This window comes from Toxotes jaculatrix, chromosome 5 (assembly GCF_017976425.1).
Source record: "Toxotes jaculatrix isolate fToxJac2 chromosome 5, fToxJac2.pri, whole genome shotgun sequence".
In the NCBI taxonomy this organism is placed as follows: domain Eukaryota; kingdom Metazoa; phylum Chordata; class Actinopteri; family Toxotidae; genus Toxotes; species Toxotes jaculatrix.
The window spans coordinates 7383856-7403454 of record NC_054398.1 but is presented as its reverse complement, the minus strand read 5'-3'; the positions used below and the strand labels follow the sequence as shown (position 1 = coordinate 7403454).

Below are 19599 nucleotides of genomic sequence, written 5' to 3'. Positions count from 1 at the left end.
TTTAGAGCAAAATAGTGCCAGAAACCTGAACTAGAATAGCGCTGATCCATACTCTTACATGTTCTGCCACAAAGTACAAAGTTTTGTGTTTACTCTGTTTTTTTTTTCCGGCCAGTTCAACAACATGCTGTTGTACTGCGTACCCAAATTTAGCCTGGGAGGGACCAAGTACACGGTGAGGACGCGAATCGGTATCGAAGGCATGAAGGTCCTGGAAACGACCAATGAGGACTACCCTCACACCTTCCAGGTGTCAGGGAAGGAGAGGACACTAGAGCTACAGGCCAGGTGGGCACTATACACAAAGAGACTTTTTACAGTTTGGTAACTGTAGAAGTTTTATTGCAAACCCTGTAAGGTGCAAAAACATCTCTCCCCCCTTCCATACTGAAGAATATAATTGTATGTAATTTGTGCCGCGTACAGTGTAATTTCACTTATATTTGGGAGACCACCTACATGAACACACCCAAGGTTCATTTTCAAATCTTGTAAATCTCTAAATAAATTCTTTGACCACAGCTAATTGCTATGTTGGTGTAACTCGGTGTTATAAGAGGAAAAGGAAGGACTGTTTGACTGTTTTTTAACGCTTATTCTGAATTTGTTTATCCTTCTCACAGCTCAGAGCAAGACAAGGCAGACTGGATTAAGGTACATCAGAGTACAATCACACTGATTTTCAGCTTCTTATTTGATTATACGAGACTGAAGGTAATTTAAAATGAGTTCTGCATGACTTTGATGTTGTTTTTATCCTTCAGGCTTTCCAGCAGACCATTGAGATCTTCCAGCAGAAAAACGAGTCGTTCAAGAACGCATTGAAAGATGCGGAGGAAGTATCGGTCAGTGTCACCTCAAAACTGCGCGCTCAGCGTTAAACTGTCGACACATTTCTGAGCCGTCATTTTTGAGCTATGTTGTTATTTTAATACAGAAAGCGGAGCTGGGGAAGCGTGCGCCTCGTTGGATCCGCGACAATGAAGTGACAATGTGCATGAAGTGTAAAGAGCCTTTCAATGCTCTGACACGGCGGAGACATCACTGCAGAGCCTGTGGCTATGTGAGTAATCTTAATGTTGTTATGCATAATGCATGTGCAGTAGGTGGATGAGAGAGGGGTAAAACCTCATGAGTACAACTGTAAACACAACAAGTTGTTTTACACCCAGAAACCAAAGAGGTCTAATGTTGGATGAGTTTGACTGGCTTCGTCACACATGTGGCAGGTTGTGATATTACACAGTGGGAGACTGACAGAGATCTTCTCGTCGTCTTTCTCGCAGGTGGTGTGCTGGAAATGTTCAGACAATAAGGCGGCGCTCGAATACGACAGTAACAAGATGAACAAAGTCTGCAGAGACTGCTTCTCCATCCTGACTGGGGAAAGGGTAACCGAGGGCAAGAAGAAGGGCATCCTGGAGGTGAAGAGGATGTTTGGATACATATATAAATAACTAAACCTGTTAGGATCCCCATGAGGATTTTCAAAATAAAGAAAGAACTGGCATTGCTTTACTGATACTGATCTGTGGTTGTCCTCTCTGCGCAGATCGAGGCTGCTCAGTTCACAGGCAGCAGCATCATGTGCGGCTTCCTGCAGTACTGTGAGAAGAACAAACCCTGGCAGAAGGTGTGGTGCGTCATCCCTGAGAAGGAGTGTCTGGTGCTCTACCTCTACGGAGCTCCGCAGGTAAGAAGTCGAGAACGACGAACCAAAAATCTGATTATCCATATTCAAAATCCATTCATATGGATAACATTCTCCTCACCCCTGACTACTCTCCCCAGGACGTGAAGGCCCAGTGTACGATCCCCCTCCTGGGTTATTCTGTGGACGACAGCGTCCGGCCCACAGACCCTCCAGCCAGCTTCCGTCTCTCTCAGTCCAAGTCCGTCCACAATTTTTCAGCTGAAACTGAGGAGCTGAAGCAGCGCTGGCTGAAAGTCATTCGAGTGGCAGTGACAGGTGAGGTGCCAGAGTGCCCTCAACCCAACGGCAACAATGCAAACATGATGGACAACAACAACACACAAGAGGCGGCTACTGACAGCTCATAAGGCCGTGTTTTCTGCAAGCAAACCGCTGTCAGACTTTTCTGCAAGCTAACTGCTGTGAGGTTGCTCAAGAAAGACAAAGGTTTGCAGATGTGTACTGCACAAACAAAACACAAACACACACTCTCCATGATGTCCTTGAACCTGAATCTTAAAGTGGAAAAATCAGTGCTGGATAAGCTGCCTTTTCTTGCCACTCTCCTGTTCCCCAGTTTCCTCCTGGATTTTCTCATAAACCCAACTTCTGATTCACTGCTAGAGCTGTGCTGGATTACTAAAGGACATATCTGGTACAATCAACACTAGAGCAGAGGGGCCTCAGGACAGATCGACTTCCCTCAAACAGGCACTATTAAGGACAGCTCAAACCCATTCTTCACGGACCTCTGTCAACTCCTCTTGAGCCAGTGGGATACCACAGACTAACTCAGCACAGGAAGTGAATCAAAGCAAAACGGACAGCTCAAACTATATCTGCTGGTGCTGTAACTCAGCTCTGTGTACATGTACAGGATGTTTTTTTTTTTCTTTTTGAAAAGGAACTGTTGTGTTTTTAATGTACAGAAATTATCCCCCAAACTTTGTTTCTGTAACACAACGAAAACCATCTAAGTATGCTATAAAGTATTTACAGTATTTCCTTTTTTCTTTTTTGCTTGAGAAGATGGTTCCAAAACTGGGACAATGATCTTGTGGTTGGAATAATGATGGTCTCGTCTCCCTCTCTCATCCCTCAGTGAAAATCAATCAACAGTCTAATCAAACTCTGGATGCACGTTGGCTGATATGTCTGTCTGCTCTGCAGTAGATTGCACCTATCCTATAGTGTATTTTCTATTAATTTGCAAATCAGTGCAGTTCTGAATATATATAGACAGCTCACCGTAGAATAAATAGATTGTCGTAGAGTTTGTTGAGTCTAAAAAACAAAAACAGCTTCATAATGGCCTATAGGAGTGGGTGATATGGATAAAATCTTCTCAGCTGTGACATGGTAAATTTATCAGAAATTCAATTGAGAAACCATTTATGGATCAGATAACTAAATGTGAATGTCTGTTTTATTTAATACCTGTCAAATCAGCGTGCTTCATTACATCAATGCGACATTGGTCCTGTAAATCCAATGCAACGATAAGTCAGCTCTCCAAGGCAAGTAAACCGAACTTTATGTGTAAAATCTGTGGAGTTACCTTAGTAAAAACACATAAAAACTGACAAATCTCTGTGGTCTTACAGTATCTTACATCGCTCAACCCTACGGCCCCCGCAGTGCAGTTTGTTTTAAAATGCCACATTACAATCATGTTTTCCAATCCAGCATAGTAAATGATGATCGTCCTTGTTAACAATAGTCTAACTACACAACAGTCGTGGACCTAAATTCATGTAGCGAGAGATGAGCAGGGATCCTCATTATCTTTGTGTGGCAGTTTTCTATTTAGATGCAAATGCAGCACAATCACAGATAAAACAAGCTGGCGCAAGAAATGTAAATGTGTTTTTAAAGCTGTAATTATTATTTAAAAGTAATTTATAGAGTATGACGAGCATGTTAAGTAGCACAAATTTGTTCCCTCACTGTCCGCTACGAAGTGTAGTAGGTAGATCTTATTTTTGTCTGAGAGCAGATGTTTTTCCACTAACTCATCAAGCGCGTCACCTCGATTTATCCGTGTGTCAACGACCAGTCATGGGGGGGAAAATGTGCCTATATTCTCCACAGTGAGTGTCTTCATTCACATGGTCCCGTTTGCAGAGCTCCCCCTGTACTCGATGCTGGTGCTTATCCCTCTGAACTCTTTCCTCTCCTCAGTATTCAAATAAATATAAATAAATAAATGAAGAGCACAAAACTTCCCTGTCTGTAAGATCTGAATGTATATCCAGATTTTTATGTGTCTTCTCATCCCCTCCCCAAAGGTTTGAGAATCTGCGCACTTTACAGTCCTATAAAGTGTACCTTCAAAGAAATAAAACAAGATTAAATATGATTTATGTGCACCCAGCTTGCTTGTAACGTTATTTTGCTGCTTGAGAACTTGACCTATAGTGTGCATTCTTGCATATCAAACCTAACATTTCTGGTCACTTTGTCATGGCCATGTTACTTTCGCAAAGAAACGTCTTGTTTTGGTTCCTCGTTTTGCTTCTCCTGATAAGATTTTTTTTTTTTTTTTTTTAAACAATGAGTCACCCCAGACATGCATCTAAAAATAGGTGGAGTCAATTGTTGCAGTTTGTTAGAAGTGGTTGAAGCTCTGAAGACGTACAATGATAAAGTGAGGCCCTAAAAACTGAAAACGTCTGTGCCTTCTCTGAAAAACTGAAAAGTACCAAAACAGTGAAAATGTCAGTGTGAAACAAAGAATCGTTGTAAACAGGAAGGAGACAGTGACTCCAGTTTGCCTTTACCAACAGCGAAAAAAAAAAATAGTCTTGTTAATTACTGGTTTAATTTAGGTGGTTTGTTTTGTGGTCTGTGTGAACAAGACACGTATTTCACAGATATAGAAAATGTTTATTTTCACAAAAGAAAAAAGATATCAGACCAAACAAAAGAATATCAAATTCTTAACAAGTAAAATTGTCATGTGTTCTGCAAGTTACATTTCTCACTTCTCCAAAGAAGGCTCCTTGCACAGCGTTAGTCAAACATAATTAGGATTGGTCACACAGAATTCAGCACGTGTTGTGATGGCGGCAACATCCCACAAAGCTCATGAGAGGAGATGGAACAGGTCAGTAAAAAATAAACTGACAGAAAGTCAGAGTCCTTGGTAGTTTCCTGGTGCTGCTCATATTTATTCTCAGCAGAGGTTTTGATTTACTAAGAAAGGGAAATCTGAGTCTTGGCTAGTCTTTGAGTGTGAGTGTGTGTGTGTGTGTCTGTCTCAGCTTTTGGGCTGTCGGAGCAGACCTCGGATCCGGCGAACCAGGGCCTGGATGAAGGTGTACCGGGAGCGGACTTGGCTGTACAAACCCTCCACCTCCAGCAGCTTCCTCTGCAGAGCTTCTCCGAAACCTGCGACCATGTCGCTCTTCAGCTGCGCTCACACAAACAGGAGGCAAACAGAGGGATTAGGTATAATGTAGGTGTAGAGATACTGTACACAACAACTCAACAATTACTGACACAATGTGATGTTTGTCAGAGCCTGCATGTCTTACCAGGTCTAGGTCTTGCTGGCTGACTCGGGACAGATTGAGGCCACGGCCTCCACTTGCCTGCAATCCGCCAAATGAGTCTGGAGGAAATGAATTTAAAATAAACATGCAAAATTATCTCAATTTGCAAACTTTAGTTCTGCAAACTGCAAGGTATGTCAGGTCTGAGAATAATTCCCTGTTCATTCTACCAGTTTTTGTTTTAAAAATGCTTCCTTAGGCTGTGTTAGTGAACTGAACCCGGCTCATATGAGCATTTACCATCTGTGAGGCGGGATCTATACAAGCTGGCCCCAGGCAACAGGGGGTCCTTGGGATCAGTGGGGGTACAATGCAACAGGTAGTACTCCAGGTGGCGCCACAGCACAAACAAACATGTCTCTATAACATCTGAGAGAGAGGCAGGTCAAGGCATTTTGCAACAACTCATGATGTGATATTTCTACACTCCAGTTTACTAAAAAAAGAAATGATTAAAAAAACACAAACAAACACTCCTTTAGCCTCATGTTGTTAGTCCTGTCATTACAACTGTGCCTGCAAAGGGCCGAAGGATACAGGAGCACAGGGCCAGCAGCTTGGCTCTGTTGTTGATGAGCTGGACCAGTCGTCTCTTGGCCAGCAAGCTCCTCTGGACTGATGAGATTTTCTCCACCCCTCCTGGGCCTGACACAAGGCCTTGGCACAACTACAGAGAAGATTTCTGTGCTTAGAACTCAAGACAAAGCATGGCTGGAGCCAATAAGGTGCATAAAAAAAAAGAACAGTCACTTTTTATTTATTCCTTTGCTCATCTTAACTTTTAAACTTCACAACTTATGAGGGAAAGAAACTGCTCAGTGTGTACAGCAGTGTGGTGACTGTGAGTTAATTTTTGTATATGTGTATATCATTACCTCCTTGAGCTCCTCAGGAGGCAGCTGATCCAGACTCTGCAGCTTGCCCAGGCTCTGTCTGTGGCTCTGGTGGAACCGGAAGAAATCTGCTGCACTGTTCTTCAGCAGGTACAGGACCAGACCCAGGCTGGGCGCTCGGGAGTAAGCCATCGATGGCAGAGTGGATGAGAGATCTTAAAACAAATTAGAGCCAAGGTTCAGCCTCACTGAAAACAAAAAGCTAACATGAGGTAAAAGTGAACTGAGAAATTACATTTCACCAACAGGAGACAACTAATACTGTATGTATTAACAATCATGGCTTGCTTATGTAATATACACTGACATGAGTCGAATTAGGTTTCCTCTTCTTTAGAATGGGCAGAATATCACTGACCTGAGCGCCCTCCGTCCCTGCCAGCTGGCTCGCTGCCTGACGGGCTGAAGAGGCAGATGCTGAACTGAGCCTGAGTTGAACTCTGCAGCAGCAGGGTTTGGCAGTACTCCATGATGTTAGCACACACCTGGGGACAGAGGACAGCGCCTCTCAGGTCACTGACAATGCAGAACTGCTGAATAATCACAACTGTGGATATTAGACTCCACACTCATTGTCTTGGTGCCTTCGTTCACTTGAAATGTATGTCAGTCCCCGAGAATACACTTCTCAGGGACAGCTCATAAACTACACTCCTGTAGGATTAAAAATGTATTCAGTAAATAGTAATTTATTTAGTAATTGCATTTATCACCTCCCTCAATCATTTATCTCTTATTAATCTATTTGCAGAAGACTTTTTGTCCAACCTGTTGCATGGCCACTTCCATCTCCTCTCGTCGTTCTGCTGAGTCTCCGGGTGCAGCGATCTCAGCCTGCTTTAACAACCTCTCTCTCTCGCTCCCCACCAGACAGCCAAGCAGAGACAGACAGAGGCGCTAAAAGAAAAAGACGAAACATATTAGCACTGTGTGGTTCACACACTTAAACAGGATGGATGCATAAGATGGCAGGAGGATGAGTAAGATTAAAGTGTCAGTCAGACCCTCCAAAAAACAATGAAAATTGTCTAACCTGAAATCTGTTAATGTGACCCTGGAACTCCATCAGTGCAGCACTGTGGACCTCCCCGCCCATCTCAAGGACACCTGAGAGACCAAGCAGTACATGAGCACCACCATTCACAGAATTACTGATACGTGAATATGTGGTTTGGAGAACGGAAAGGGGAAAATATCTGACACAGCAAAGTGAATAAAAAGAGTGCAGAGTCATTTTCAGCTTGGCTGTGCTTGGTTATGTGTGTACCTGGCAGAGCTGTCTTACTGATGATGCCAGTAAGTAAAGAGAGCTCCTGCAAAGCTCCCATGCTGAGCTCCTGACAGCGTAACAGGGACTGAATGGTGTCTGCATGGACTATTAGCCACTGGAGGACCTACACACACACACACACACACACACACACACACACACACACACACACACAAACACACACACAAAGAATAAGGAGATTGATACAGACTGTAAGTGCAACATTCACAGAATAGTTGTGCAAGATAACCTTATTCTCAGTTCCTGTTTTCTCTTTCCTAGCCAGCAGATCACAGACAAACAACTGAACCATTAACCCCAACTAGGCTGAACATCGCCAATGAAGGCATGAAGCAGTACATGATGACGCAGTGGACTCATTAATCACAAACTGGCTTTTACCGCTCAACAAAAAAAAAAAAAAAACAACTGTCTTTCTGCTTACCTGTGCTGCCCCCTGCTGGTGATTCACAGTGGTAGAGGTCAGGATCACCTGAAGGAGTCTCAAGGTCGGTAACAGAATCTGCCTGTAGCGGTCCATGGGACTGGGGATGAAACCTGATGGGTCCCTCATCACCCTGCAGACCCCAGGGGAACATAAACAAATGTGAGGAACACTATAAGAACAGAGCTGTAAACACTGGATTTAAAAAGCATAAAGGATATTTAAAAACCTCTTGAAGGACTTGTTGACCCACTGCACCCCCCTGTGCGATTCCAAAATCACCTGAGTTTTCTGCCTGCAGCTGGGAAGCTTCTAACTGTGGTGCTTTAAGTGAGGAATTACTATCACAGCATGTAGTTCATAAACCCAATTAGGAAAAAAAAATCAGTCAACTGAGAAGTTAGGTCTCAGTGTGAGATACTGACTGTTTCCTCCAGGGATATTTTCCTCCAATAAATATTACAGTGTTCTAATAATAAAAAGGACTCTTGCAAAGACACTTTCTCCTTCCCTTTCCAGACCCATACCTGTGCACATCGCTGTCAGGTACCATGTCAAACACCTGACACTCGATCAGCTGTGCCACGAGTCCACAGCGTAGCAGCTCGACGGCTCCCTGGCCCGTCTTAGCCACACGAGTCAGCAGAGCCTGAAAACACACAGACCTGGTTTGTAGACTTTTAAACAACTAGTGCAAAACATAGTGCGTCTGTTTAATATTAACATTAAGTCTCTCTTAATACTAATAGTATGTCAGTAGTCCATGTCTCCTCACCATCTTGCTCTCATAGATGTACAGCGGCTTGAGGAGGGGCGGCTGAGGGGTGAGCAGGCTCTGCAGGGCGGCGTCATCCTGTCTCAGGCTCTCCACTAGCGACCGGAGGTAGCCACTGTTGCAGACATAAACCAGCCACTGATTCTGACGGTCTATGGACAGGATGCGGTCCAGCACTGCCAGGGCCAGCATCTGACAGACAGGCAGAGGAGACAAGGATGATAAGAGGCACTTTCTCCAAATTTTCTCCAACTTTCACTTCTCCAAATTATGAAGAATGACAAAAAAAGTATTAGAGAATTGTTGCACCTTTAATGATGATTCAAAATTTACACAAGTCATATTGTTTTATAAAGTCTATGGTTTGGCTCTTACCCTGCTAATTTCATGGCCATCACAGGCGTCCCTACACACAACCTCCATGAGGGCTTTGCCATAACTCTCGATGATGGCGAGGTTCTCTCTCTGCAGTTTGGAGAAGCCATCTTCAGGGGCTGTGAGTCGCTCCCACATTGCTTTCCCTGCTAGAGGAGGGATGGACAGAGAGAATTATCTGTAAAAAATCTGCCCTACAACATTATGACAACTTTGGTCAGAAAATACCAGCCCATATCAAACTGTGCACTTTGCATATTTTCCAGATTTTCTGCAATAATGTTTCTGTGTTGTACCTGTCTGCAGTGTGTCTGGTTCTTCGGGTTTCTGGGCGATTTGAAGGTAGTACAGCAGAGAACCATACAGGTGAGCGCGCAGGCGCTGATATCCGCCTCCTTTAAGGGTAAAACACAATATCAAAAAATCTAATCTGGCCGAGATTTATCCCAGCAAGATAGTTTGTGTAAGGAATGTGGGTTTATAAGCAAAAGGGGTTTTCAGTTCTCACTAACCAGTACAAAGGATGAAGTCCAGCAGCTTGCGGAGGATCAGATGCAGAGCGGAGTTGGCGATGGAGGCAAAGCCTGAGGATGCTTCTAATCCCGCCCCCTGCTGCTGCTCAGACAGCACTGATTGGCTGAGATGGGCCGTCAGAGTGAAGACTGCCCCGGCAACAATGGGCATCAGTTCTCCTGCTGCATCGTCAGATAACACCTGGACAAGGCAGGACAGCATTTTCATTTAGTTGTTACAACAATCTTTGGATTTGAGGTGTTTGTCAATCATCCAAACAGTAAAATGACCTCTTAGACATTATGGCCATAATAGTTTTGCCGTCCGTGTGGCAAATGTCCTCACTGACCTTATCATGCAGGTCTAACAGCAGGTCTCTGATGATGAGCTGCCTGTCATCAGCAGGTATGAGATCAGCAGGGCAGGCGGTCAGCAGCGTCTCCACCAGGCTCCTCCAGGACTGCAGCGCATGTCGCTTCGCACTCAGACTTCGACGGACGCGGTTACGTTCCACCACCTGCTGCAGGATGGAGTTCACCTCCTAAACAAATACACCCAAGAGAAACAAAACATTTTTATTCAAACTTTTAACTCCAAAGAATTCACAGCATTAGTGATGCGAGGTACTGTAGTGTTTTCAACAAAACAATTATTGGTCAGTAATTTAAACATCAGGATAACAGTTAGAAGCCACATTTTCTTATGTTGCTAAAGTGATAAACACATAAATGAAGTGCCATCAACTTAAATTCACTCACCTCCATTAACAGGGGCCTCTGTCCAATTGCTGCCATTCCTTGCAGGGCATTTACCTCAGCAACCAGCACTCTATGGAGCAACTGTGAGCCAAATTACATTATGAGACAAAAATAAGGGACAAAAATATCTGAAAACTAACACAACAGAGAAAGAGAAGACCACATGTTCACCTTAACGTTGCACACAGTGTGTCCTTGCTCATTGACGTGCTCACAGTTGGAGATCACCTGCTCTATCTGAGCGCGCTCAAAGAAGTCCAGCTGCAGCAGCTCAGGCATGTCCTGACTGAAATCGATGGCATCCAGCACACTCAGCAACTTCCTGCGCACTGATGGCATCAAACAAGGACAAGATGAGAGTGAAAGTCAAAAACAATCTGGTGTGATTCTTAGGAAACACGAGCCTTCTAAACAAAATCTGATGTTAAAAAACGAGGACATCAAGTGAGTCGATGCTAATTCTGTTTAGCTATTAATATTTGATTTGTGTACTAAGATGCCACAAACCTTTAGAGACCGTGTCAAAATGCAGGAAACCGCTGACTGATCTGGTCTCTTCCTCCATGCCTGATTCCCCATCAGCTGAAGGGAAAAATTATGAGGTTCTAGATTAAGGGGCTTTGATTGTAACTTTGAGTCTCTGTGAGATCCTGACTGATGACACATCCCATACCTGTATGCTGAGTGTGTGGCTGGTCATCCAGCAGGAGGCTGACGAGGCGTTGCGTATGTGAACGTTGGCGATTCAGTGAGGTCACTCTCAGCTCGATTGCAGCTGTTTTCATGAGCCAAGACATCTGGGAGAGGGCAGCGATCTGGTTACCTGAGCAGCAGAGAGAGCAGAGTCAAGGAAAAGAAAACTCCATTGCTGTCATTGTATTATTGTGACTGCGTAATATTAAAAGGAGCTAATCGTTGCTGCCGTTTCCTGGCTTTGTTTTTACATTTTTATCTCTGGGATGCAATTTTTCCATTCATCATTTCCTTTCAGCGGGGATACAATACAACACACTCATTTCAATGAACTGCTCTGCATTTCCTTCTTTCCTATCTCCTGCCTCTTTTGTTTCATGCTTTTCCTTCATCTCATCTCTGATGATTTTGTTACTACATTTTTTTAGAGACTAGCAGGGATCCTGTACTCACCGGGCAGGATGAAGGGCAGGTGCTGCAGGTGAGAGAACAGGAAGTCCTGGCTGGTCCTCAAGTAGCGCATGGTGGGTCCAGATGTGTCTGGGCAGGCACACAGCTGGTAGATCACCTGCGAGAGGGAGACAATGACAGAAATAAAGAAAAAAAAATCTGATTAATCCCACAGGCCGCACACTAATTCCATTCAACCTAGTGGGCATAAAATGCAAACTGAGGGTGCTAAAGTGCCCTCTTTAAAGGCATTCTGAGCAGAGGATGAAGGGTACCTGGTAGCAGAGCTCAGCCAGGTGTGGGGCCTGCTGGGTGAGTACAGGTCCTGATCTCTTCTCTGTGCCTCTCTGCAGCAGACTCAGGATGGCGTGCAGGCAGCTGCGTGGACATCCCAACACACCTATAGCACAGCAAGCATCGTGAAGTCGACGAACAAATCACACTTTGGACTTTTTCATCCAAACCACAATTATACACACATATAATGCAAAAACCACAGCCACCAAAACCAACATGTCAGTGGCCGAGGTCGTGGTCTGACCTGGATCCTGGAGGTTGGTGGAGGACACAGGCTTCTTGACTTCGTAGCCCAAAAGGTAAAGAGCCAGGTTGGGCGCCTTCAGCTCCAAGGAGGTGATGAGCAGGTTTAGAATGTGGATCTGGGTTTCATGTCGGATTTTTGCCACTTTCTTCTGTTGGTCTGAGTCTAGAAACAGTTTTAGAGGTAATGAGGCAGCCGAGTTTGAGCATGATATTGAATTCAGAAGATGGTACAGTTTTTAGGCTTATAAAAAGTTTTGCAAACGACAAGGAACAGATAAGGAAAGTCTCTCTCTCTTTCTCCCACCTTCTCCTTTCTCTATTGCCTCCTCTGCCTCTTCATTGTCCAGACACTCCACGAAGCCTGCCATCAGTTTGTCACTCACAGCCTGAGGGACAGAGACAAAGTTTGTTCTCACATTTACACCAGATCACATCATATCCTGTAGCTTTGTGGGAAACGCTATTTATAAAGTGTCCTTCAGATGGGCATATACCTGGTCGTGTGTGAAATCTCCCACCAGCCTAATCTGAATGTTGGGGTAGTTGGCGATACGACGCAGGATCTTGGCACTTTGGAAGGCAGCCTCTGGGTTGGAGCTGCTGTGGTAAAGATACCTGCAGGGACAAACGAGGTTCCCCACTTAGTTACAACCATTCTGAGACCATCAGCCTTTAAAAGAGGATAATCACTCAATACATAACCTACAATGACTCCTGCTGAGGATTGATATTTCCAACTCTACTAACTAGTAAAGACTGGATAGGCACAGGAAAGACTGACATGACAAACAAGATCTGAATTAACAAAAAACACAACCACAGTCTGTTCTACCACCTGGATGCCCTTACCTGGCAATACTGACAATGTGATCGGCCCTTCGGGTTTGAGGACTGACGCCCTGGAGGAGTTGCTCCAAGGGGGAAACCAGCAGGGAGGCCTGGCTCTCCCTGAGGAGATCCATGAAGACCACCTCCTTCTGCAGAGCCAGGTCAAGCAGGCACAAGCAGTGTAGCACCGCAGACTCCAAGTACTTCTTACCTGTGTGTGTGTGTGGTGGTGGTGGGGGGGGCAGTAATAGAGCAAGTCGTCAGAACAGACACGTTCACACACAAACTATCTCTCTTTCTCTGACAGCAGCAGCGTATGTTCTCTCACCAGGGAAGGGCGCATACGTGTCCAGCTGGCGTACACCCTCCTCCAGCAGGCTGAGGCAGAGCGCCAGCATGGGCGAGTCGTTGAGCAGATGGAACATGATGCTGTGGCCGGGGGGCTTGTGGGCCGGGACCTGCTCTCCCTGCAGCTCCACCATCTCCTGGACAAAGTCTGCCGGCTGGGGCTCATAGTCCCGCAGCAGCTTGTGGAACACCTCCAGAACAGAGTCAGCTACCTCCCACTGAGAGATGGCAGAGGGTAAAAAGAGGCAAAATAAAAATTATTTGATGTATCTGTAGTGAAAAGAGAATAGCTACATGCTGCAGCTACATGTCTGCACCTTGTAGAGACAGTGGAGAACCACTTTACCTTCTCAGCTGGGTGACGATATGCTCTGGTGGGGAAGGGGAGGAACACAGAGTCGCGCAAGAAGTTCAGGTAGGGCTGAAAGCCTGGCACGCGTAGCCCAGCCCCCAGGTTAACAGGCAGGCTGCTCTCCACCAATGTGCTGATCAGATGACAGAAGCCTCGTGTCAGAGGGTACTCCTCACAGGTCGACTCGATCTCATTCAGCTCCACCTGAAAGCCGAGAAAACAAATCAGAAAGTTTGCCACCCTAAACGTACACCTTCATACAAGTTACAGAACTTCAAACATGAAGCTTTTCACAACGATGACAGGTCAAAGTCAGCTTTCACACGAAACAGGATCATCTAATATCATCACCTATTATTATTTTTACCACAACATTTTAAGACAACTTACTTACCTCCTGTCTTTATATCACAACAACATGTTTGAGTCTTAAAAATCAAAACAGAATTTCTCCCTTATGTTAAAAGTTGTCTTGTTGCACACAAGTAAAAAATGATCTGAGAACTCCAAGAAGTCTCACTGGCCTCTTGGCCAAATAATGAACATTCTTGTTTGCCTCTCTTTCAAATGAAAAGGAAAGACAGACAGTTTCAAACTAGTAGGGAGAATCTAGTTTCACAGTCACTCACCTCAATTCCAGCTGCCTGCCTCTGTCCTGGAGCTCGAACAGTCTGAAGGATCTGTGGTAGAAAAACAAGTCACAAAGCTTTAGAAGATCTGACACAAAAACACATGTAACAAAACAAGCCACAAAACTTAAAGCCACGTCACAGCAGTTCAAGAGTCAAGTGTTCAATGCAGGGTTAAGAAAAAGGGCTGAGTTTCTTTTCAACACTATTTGAAGAAGCTGATTCAGATCCCATAAAACAGAAACTTTAAAAAAGATAGTAAACCACCTCAACTCTGCAGAGTTGAGGTGGTTTACTGCAGAACGGCAGCACTCAACTGACTTGACTTTCAGTATTTTACAGATATTAAATGATAAACTTTTAATCATAAAGTTAATAAATTGTGTGATGACAAATGCTAAAATAAACCTTTTTAAAGGCTGACCTGCGTGTATTCCAGCGACTGCCAGAGTGAAGCAGCGATCTCAGGTGACTTCCCAAAGGCTGCCAGGCAGCGCAGGAGCTCAGCCTTCAGGACGGGTGGAACGCTGCACTGTAGCAACCCCAACATCACTACAACTGGGGTCCACTGAGGATGCTCACACAACGCGAGTCGAGCATTTTCACTCTAAGGAAAAAAAAACAAAACATCACACACACAAGATGCCAATATAGTTAATATAATTTAATGTTTGCCTGTTTTATAATTTACACAATATGAGTACATAACCAAATATGCTCATCCTTGTGGTAAATGTTAAATGCTGTACCATACCCATGTAATGATGGTGGTGAGTAACTGTAAAAATGAGGTGAGTCCTTCCAGCTCCTTTTGGGTGATGCCCCTCAGTGGCGGGTGGCGGTAGTGTGCAGCATCTGGATTAGGAAGGTCTCGTCGCAGGTTCTCATGATAGAGCATAAGGGAGTGAAAGAAATGTTCCCAGGACACTGGGCTGCCTGAAACTCCCTGAATGTTGTCACCTGCAAACATGTACATGACGTTAGCTGGCATTGATTTGAATATGCATTAAACTTAAACTTCAAACCTTTCCTGTGTAAAGTTCATATCTCCTAAATTAAATACATCGTATCATACCAATTATTGCTCGCCAAAAGGACAAATGGCAAATCAAATCTTCAGTGGTTTCAATTTCAGATATCAGTCTGAAAACATGTATATTCTTCTTCAATCCCTGAAAATTAATTCATGAAGTCTTATCATATCAAAGCAACAATATGCTCTTACTGTGTGTGGCTCCATTAGTTTTCAGCAGACTGAAGCAGTAGTGGGCACACTGAGGGCCATTGGCGAGGCCTTTTAGCATACGGAGATAGGAGATATAGAGGGTGGAGGGCAGAAGGTCTCCCATCTGACGCACAAACTTGGACAGAACCACCTGCAACAAATCACAGAAAAAAAAACTTTCAAAAGAAAGAAGTAGAGGGTATGCAAAACTATACTTTTCACAACAATTGTGGGCATCAGGAGAATCAGATTTTTAGTGCAACCACAGCCCCGAAAATATAGTCCTTACCTGTTTATGTGGAGGCCTTTGCAGGGCCATTCCTAGGTAGGACCCCTGCAGGGAAGTGTGTTGGAGAGACTCTGTGGGACACCAGAACTCCAGACCCAGCTCCAGGCCAAACGGGTCCTTACTGTAAAACTCCCCTATCTGAAAAGACAAAACAGGAACCAACACTGTGATTTAAACCCACAGACTAGGAATTGAAGCTTTTTCTATTCCTGCTATCAGAGCCTCCCTTTTGGATAACACTATATGTAAAAGGTGACGTTAGCTGAAGTGTATGTGTACTTGTGTGAGTAAAAAACAAAACAAAAAACAACTGACCAGGATCATGAGGTGGTCCAAATCCTTGCGCAATGATGAAGGAAGCTCACTGTCCAGGGACATGTGCACCAAGCGGGCGTCTTCATCAGCGCGGTTACGAAGCTGCTTCACCTGCAAAGACAAAGAAAGTAAATAATTTAATCAGGATGCAGAATAACAAAAACACAACCTGATAACTAAGCCGAGAAATGTCATGTTCTGACAAGTTGACTCTGTAACATGATATTGAAACAAATAAATCTTTTAATTCAGGAGAAACATTGGTAGTGGACACTTTTGGCATCTCTAACCTTCATTGGCATGAGCGCCAGGAAGTCTGTGATAAGCGAATGGAGGCGGCGGATGTAAAACTCTTCGTGGGCAAAACTCTCACATCCTAGCATGCCCTCCTTCATAAACAGGAAAACATCTCCCAGTAGAGCCTGGTCAGCTAGAGCCTCGTCAGCCTCAGTGAACTCAACCAGAGCTGCACAACACACACACACACACACACAAACAAATACACTACATTTAAATGGCTATTATCTTTGAGAGCACATATTCCTTCAAGCAGGGCAAGTAAAGCATATTTAATGTGTGTCCCAGAAAAAGAGACTTTACCAGATCCCTGTGGTAGTTGGGAAAGGACCCTCAGAGACAGAGCCCAGGCCAGCCGACAAACAGCCTGCAGGCCTGGAAGCTTCCACGGCTGGCCATCCATCAGACGACTGTGCACTGCAGATACATACTGCCTCTCTGTCAGCAACGGCAGTGCCTGGAGCAGATCTAAAAGAGACACATTGACAATCACTCAACAGCTGTAAAAGCAAAGCAAATGGATTTAACTGGTAACCTCAATTAAAGTAAAAAATATAGACATTATCTGTGTTTAACATGCTCTCACCTTCTCTATCTTCAGTCCCCTGCTCTACAAAGCTGACATCCAAGCAGTAGAGCAGTGCCATGACCAGAGCCATGTTCACATTGTCTAATGAGCCATCAGCTTGAGCCGTCACTGTCTCCAAATGGCCAATGAGAGCAAGGGTGTCATCTTTAGTCAAGGGTGACTGGCAGGTCCATGAAAACAGGCTATCAGCCAGGGCCTGTCGGCATTCTTTGATCAGGTCAGAAACCTGGTAACAAGAGTGAGACTTAATGGTGTCCATATTCTTCTACTACATCTTTCTGTTGCAACCAGAACCAGCTGCTCACTTTGCACTAACCCTGTATGGTTAAAAGTAAACACAGTGACAAGATGATTATCTTATATGCTCCCACCTCCTTCCTGTGCTTTTCGTTGCCCAGGCCACGCTCCTTCTGCAGCCGTTCAAACTCACGCGTCACACTGATTTCTGACACCAAGGTTAGGATGCGTTTGGTCAGACCCTGGCTCATCAGTTCATCTGTAAAACGTGTCGTCAAAGCCACCAGCTCACCACTGAGAGAGAAAACAAATGACAATAGAGGTCAACAACAATTATAAGTGAGTTAAAGAAAAAAAAAATCAACCATGAAACAATAATATGCTCATCATGTGGGCCTTAAAAGTAAATGTCTTTTTTTGAATGTACTACTTCAGATAACAGTTACCTTAGATCCAGCGTGAAGGTCTTGCCATGGCGTGACTGGATGAGCGTGCGCAGAGAGTTGGCCACACAAAGCTTTCCATCCCAGTAGAGCAGCACAGCTACAAGTCCTCGTGTCAGACCTGGAAAATGGGGCTGCTGTTGCTCACCTGGAGAAAGACAAGTATATTCAGTGAAACATATGTGTGAAGTGTCAATGCTGATGATACTGGAATTCATGCAAAACTTTGTATCTAAATGATGGATTTGATCAGGCCAAACCTAAAACAAATTCTATATCTATAACACAAAACACATAAAATTAATATGTAATTTTATTTATACATTTTTTGAAAGCATGCATTTTTTTAATGTTCGCTTCACCTGCCAACAGAAGCTCCAAAGCTGCCAACTCTCCTACATCAAACAAGTCACTGAGGATGAAGGCTTCTGTCAGAAGCTGCTCTGGAAGGAGCCGAGACCCCTGTTGACCCTGGATGGCGATGCCTTCTGTGCTGGCTTTACGCACCTTCTCTCTCTGCTCTGCACTCTTTGGCTAAAAACGAGAAGACACTTGATATCAAACACTGTCTGCACCAAAGATTCACAAACATTCACATGTTAAATGATAGTGATTACAAAGGCTTTGTTGTTTGCACAGCATCTCACCGGGTTCTTAAAGAGTGACAAAAAGTGTGGTTTGTGTTTCTTCAGCTGCAGGTCCAGCAGGTGGACGCTCTCTGGCTGTCTCCGCAACACAGCCCCATCCACTGTCTCCCACAGCTCCTTCAGCGGACCCCACAGACTGGCTCCTGGGTGGGAAAACAGGCACAACACACAGGCACACAACTGATTTCTACCATGGATACTGTGCTTGTTTCTTTTAACAATACTTGGGACTGGCACATGACTCCTTACTGCTTTATAAATAGTTATGAAAGACGACCATGACTGATAAACTGATAATACCAGTGATCCTAACATAAACTTACTTATTTGTCTGAACAATTAGTGTTTCGTTGGCTTTTATATTTGTTACTGTAGTTTCAGGTTGTTCAGTTACATTGTGTATTTATCGGCTACTGTGTTATTGTCTTAAAAAATCCCCTGGGAGAAACAGTTATCACAAAGTTAAGCTACATCACTCAGGTCTGTCAGAAGCTAGATTAAGCCTGGGCCTTAACTCTTAAACGACCGTGTCAATAATTGTGGCGTGGCGCAACAAAACAAACTCCACATGAACAGCAGCTTGTGCTTGGCAGCGATGCCAACATTTCTTGGCTCCTTCCGAATCAGTTTGTTTCAGTTTTGTTTTCAAGGTAAACTGGTCTGCAGAGCATCTGAGAGTGTTGCATTAGAGAAGTTATATCCTGCCTTATATCACTGTGAAAATGTGAAACTTGTGAACATGTTTCCCCACCCACTACTTGTTCACTCTGTGTTAGCTAACCAAACGTTTACTTGCAGGCTAGGCTAAGTTAGCCTAGCAGCCCGAGACTGAACTTGAGGGATCCATCAACATGTGGTCAAAACGTACGACATGCTCAGAAAACTGGTGCTAAAATGCGAATATGTATGGGCTTAGCTTTGAAATAACGGTTAATAGTAACTACCAGAAGCAAACGCAATTAAGTAACTCAATGAAAGAAATATAGTTCATACCCGAATTTACCGCCATCTGCGCCGCCATGATACTCTGGGAAAACTGGACAGAAGCTTCTGCGGCTGTGCCAGTGTGAAATTTAAAATAATCAATTCGGTAAACACGCTTTGGTCTCAATTCCTGAACAAAAAACAATAACTTATAATGGAACGCGTGTACTCGGTATTTATGCCAGTTAGATATTTTAAACATTGCCGTAATTTTGTAAATCTCTTCAGGCGAGGTCCTCGGACCATTGGAGCCGTCTAGCCAGATGGGAATTGTAGTTTACAAGTGCAGAATAATTCAATAAGTTATTTAAACGAGATTCCTGATGATTTTGTGCTATTTTTAATGTTAGAAATTCAGTTCTCTTTCAGCTACAATTTTCCATGAAACGTAGATAGAGCAATACTCGTGTTTTGATAAAACACGTTTATGAATCACATGCGGCACCAACATTGG

General features: G+C 44.1%; 2 protein-coding genes across 11 annotated transcripts in view; one reads left to right on the top strand and one right to left on the bottom strand.

Annotated features, from left to right (window-relative positions):
- fgd4a (FYVE, RhoGEF and PH domain containing 4a) overlaps window positions 1–4066 on the top strand; it is a 63691-nt gene extending 59625 nt beyond the window's left edge. For all 9 annotated transcript variants that reach the window (XM_041037534.1, XM_041037535.1, XM_041037539.1 and 6 more), the window contains 7 exons: window positions 116–288; window positions 624–654; window positions 765–845; window positions 938–1063; window positions 1287–1424; window positions 1553–1693; window positions 1792–4066. In XM_041037534.1, coding sequence (XP_040893468.1) covers window positions 116–288; window positions 624–654; window positions 765–845; window positions 938–1063; window positions 1287–1424; window positions 1553–1693; window positions 1792–2061 — 960 coding nt within the window. In that variant the 3' untranslated portion in view covers window positions 2062–4066. The remainder of the gene's footprint in view (window positions 1–115; window positions 289–623; window positions 655–764; window positions 846–937; window positions 1064–1286; window positions 1425–1552; window positions 1694–1791) is intronic.
- Window positions 4067–4534: 468 nt separating this feature from the next.
- nup205 (nucleoporin 205) lies at window positions 4535–19197 on the bottom strand. Of its 2 annotated transcripts, none has more exons than XM_041037532.1 (42): window positions 19155–19197; window positions 18162–18304; window positions 17877–18048; window positions 17518–17662; window positions 17206–17365; window positions 16832–17060; window positions 16549–16713; window positions 16239–16414; window positions 15949–16059; window positions 15634–15771; window positions 15345–15495; window positions 14874–15079; window positions 14544–14726; window positions 14120–14170; window positions 13485–13694; window positions 13119–13356; window positions 12812–13001; window positions 12457–12577; window positions 12267–12348; window positions 11961–12125; window positions 11695–11819; window positions 11423–11537; window positions 10950–11099; window positions 10784–10858; window positions 10448–10605; window positions 10277–10357; window positions 9868–10059; window positions 9518–9719; window positions 9302–9400; window positions 9006–9154; window positions 8631–8822; window positions 8383–8504; window positions 7856–7988; window positions 7408–7534; window positions 7174–7247; window positions 6909–7037; window positions 6499–6625; window positions 6123–6295; window positions 5785–5914; window positions 5488–5616; window positions 5230–5306; window positions 4535–5105 (listed from the first exon to the last, which is right to left on the bottom strand). In XM_041037532.1, the coding sequence occupies exons 1-42, from the start codon at window positions 19180–19182 to the stop codon at window positions 4953–4955; spliced, it is 5976 nt and encodes a 1991-aa protein (XP_040893466.1). In that variant the 5' UTR covers window positions 19183–19197; the 3' UTR covers window positions 4535–4952. The 2 variants fall into 2 exon arrangements, with proteins under 2 accessions (XP_040893466.1, XP_040893467.1); XM_041037533.1 differs by having other exon boundaries at window positions 9006–9151.
- Window positions 19198–19599: the final 402 nt, after the last annotated feature.

Excerpts from the sequence above, each read along its gene's own strand:
- nup205 (XM_041037532.1), bottom strand. The coding sequence starts at position 19,182 with ATGGCGGCGCAGATGGCGGTAAATTCGG. Across the intron at positions 18,305-19,154 it reads GCAGATGGCGGTAAATTCGG|GAGCCAGTCTGTGGGGTCCG; the intron begins GTATGAACTATA and ends TTTCCCACCCAG. Across the intron at positions 9,401-9,517 it reads GGACTTCATCCTTTGTACTG|GAGGCGGATATCAGCGCCTG; the intron begins GTTAGTGAGAAC and ends TTACCCTTAAAG.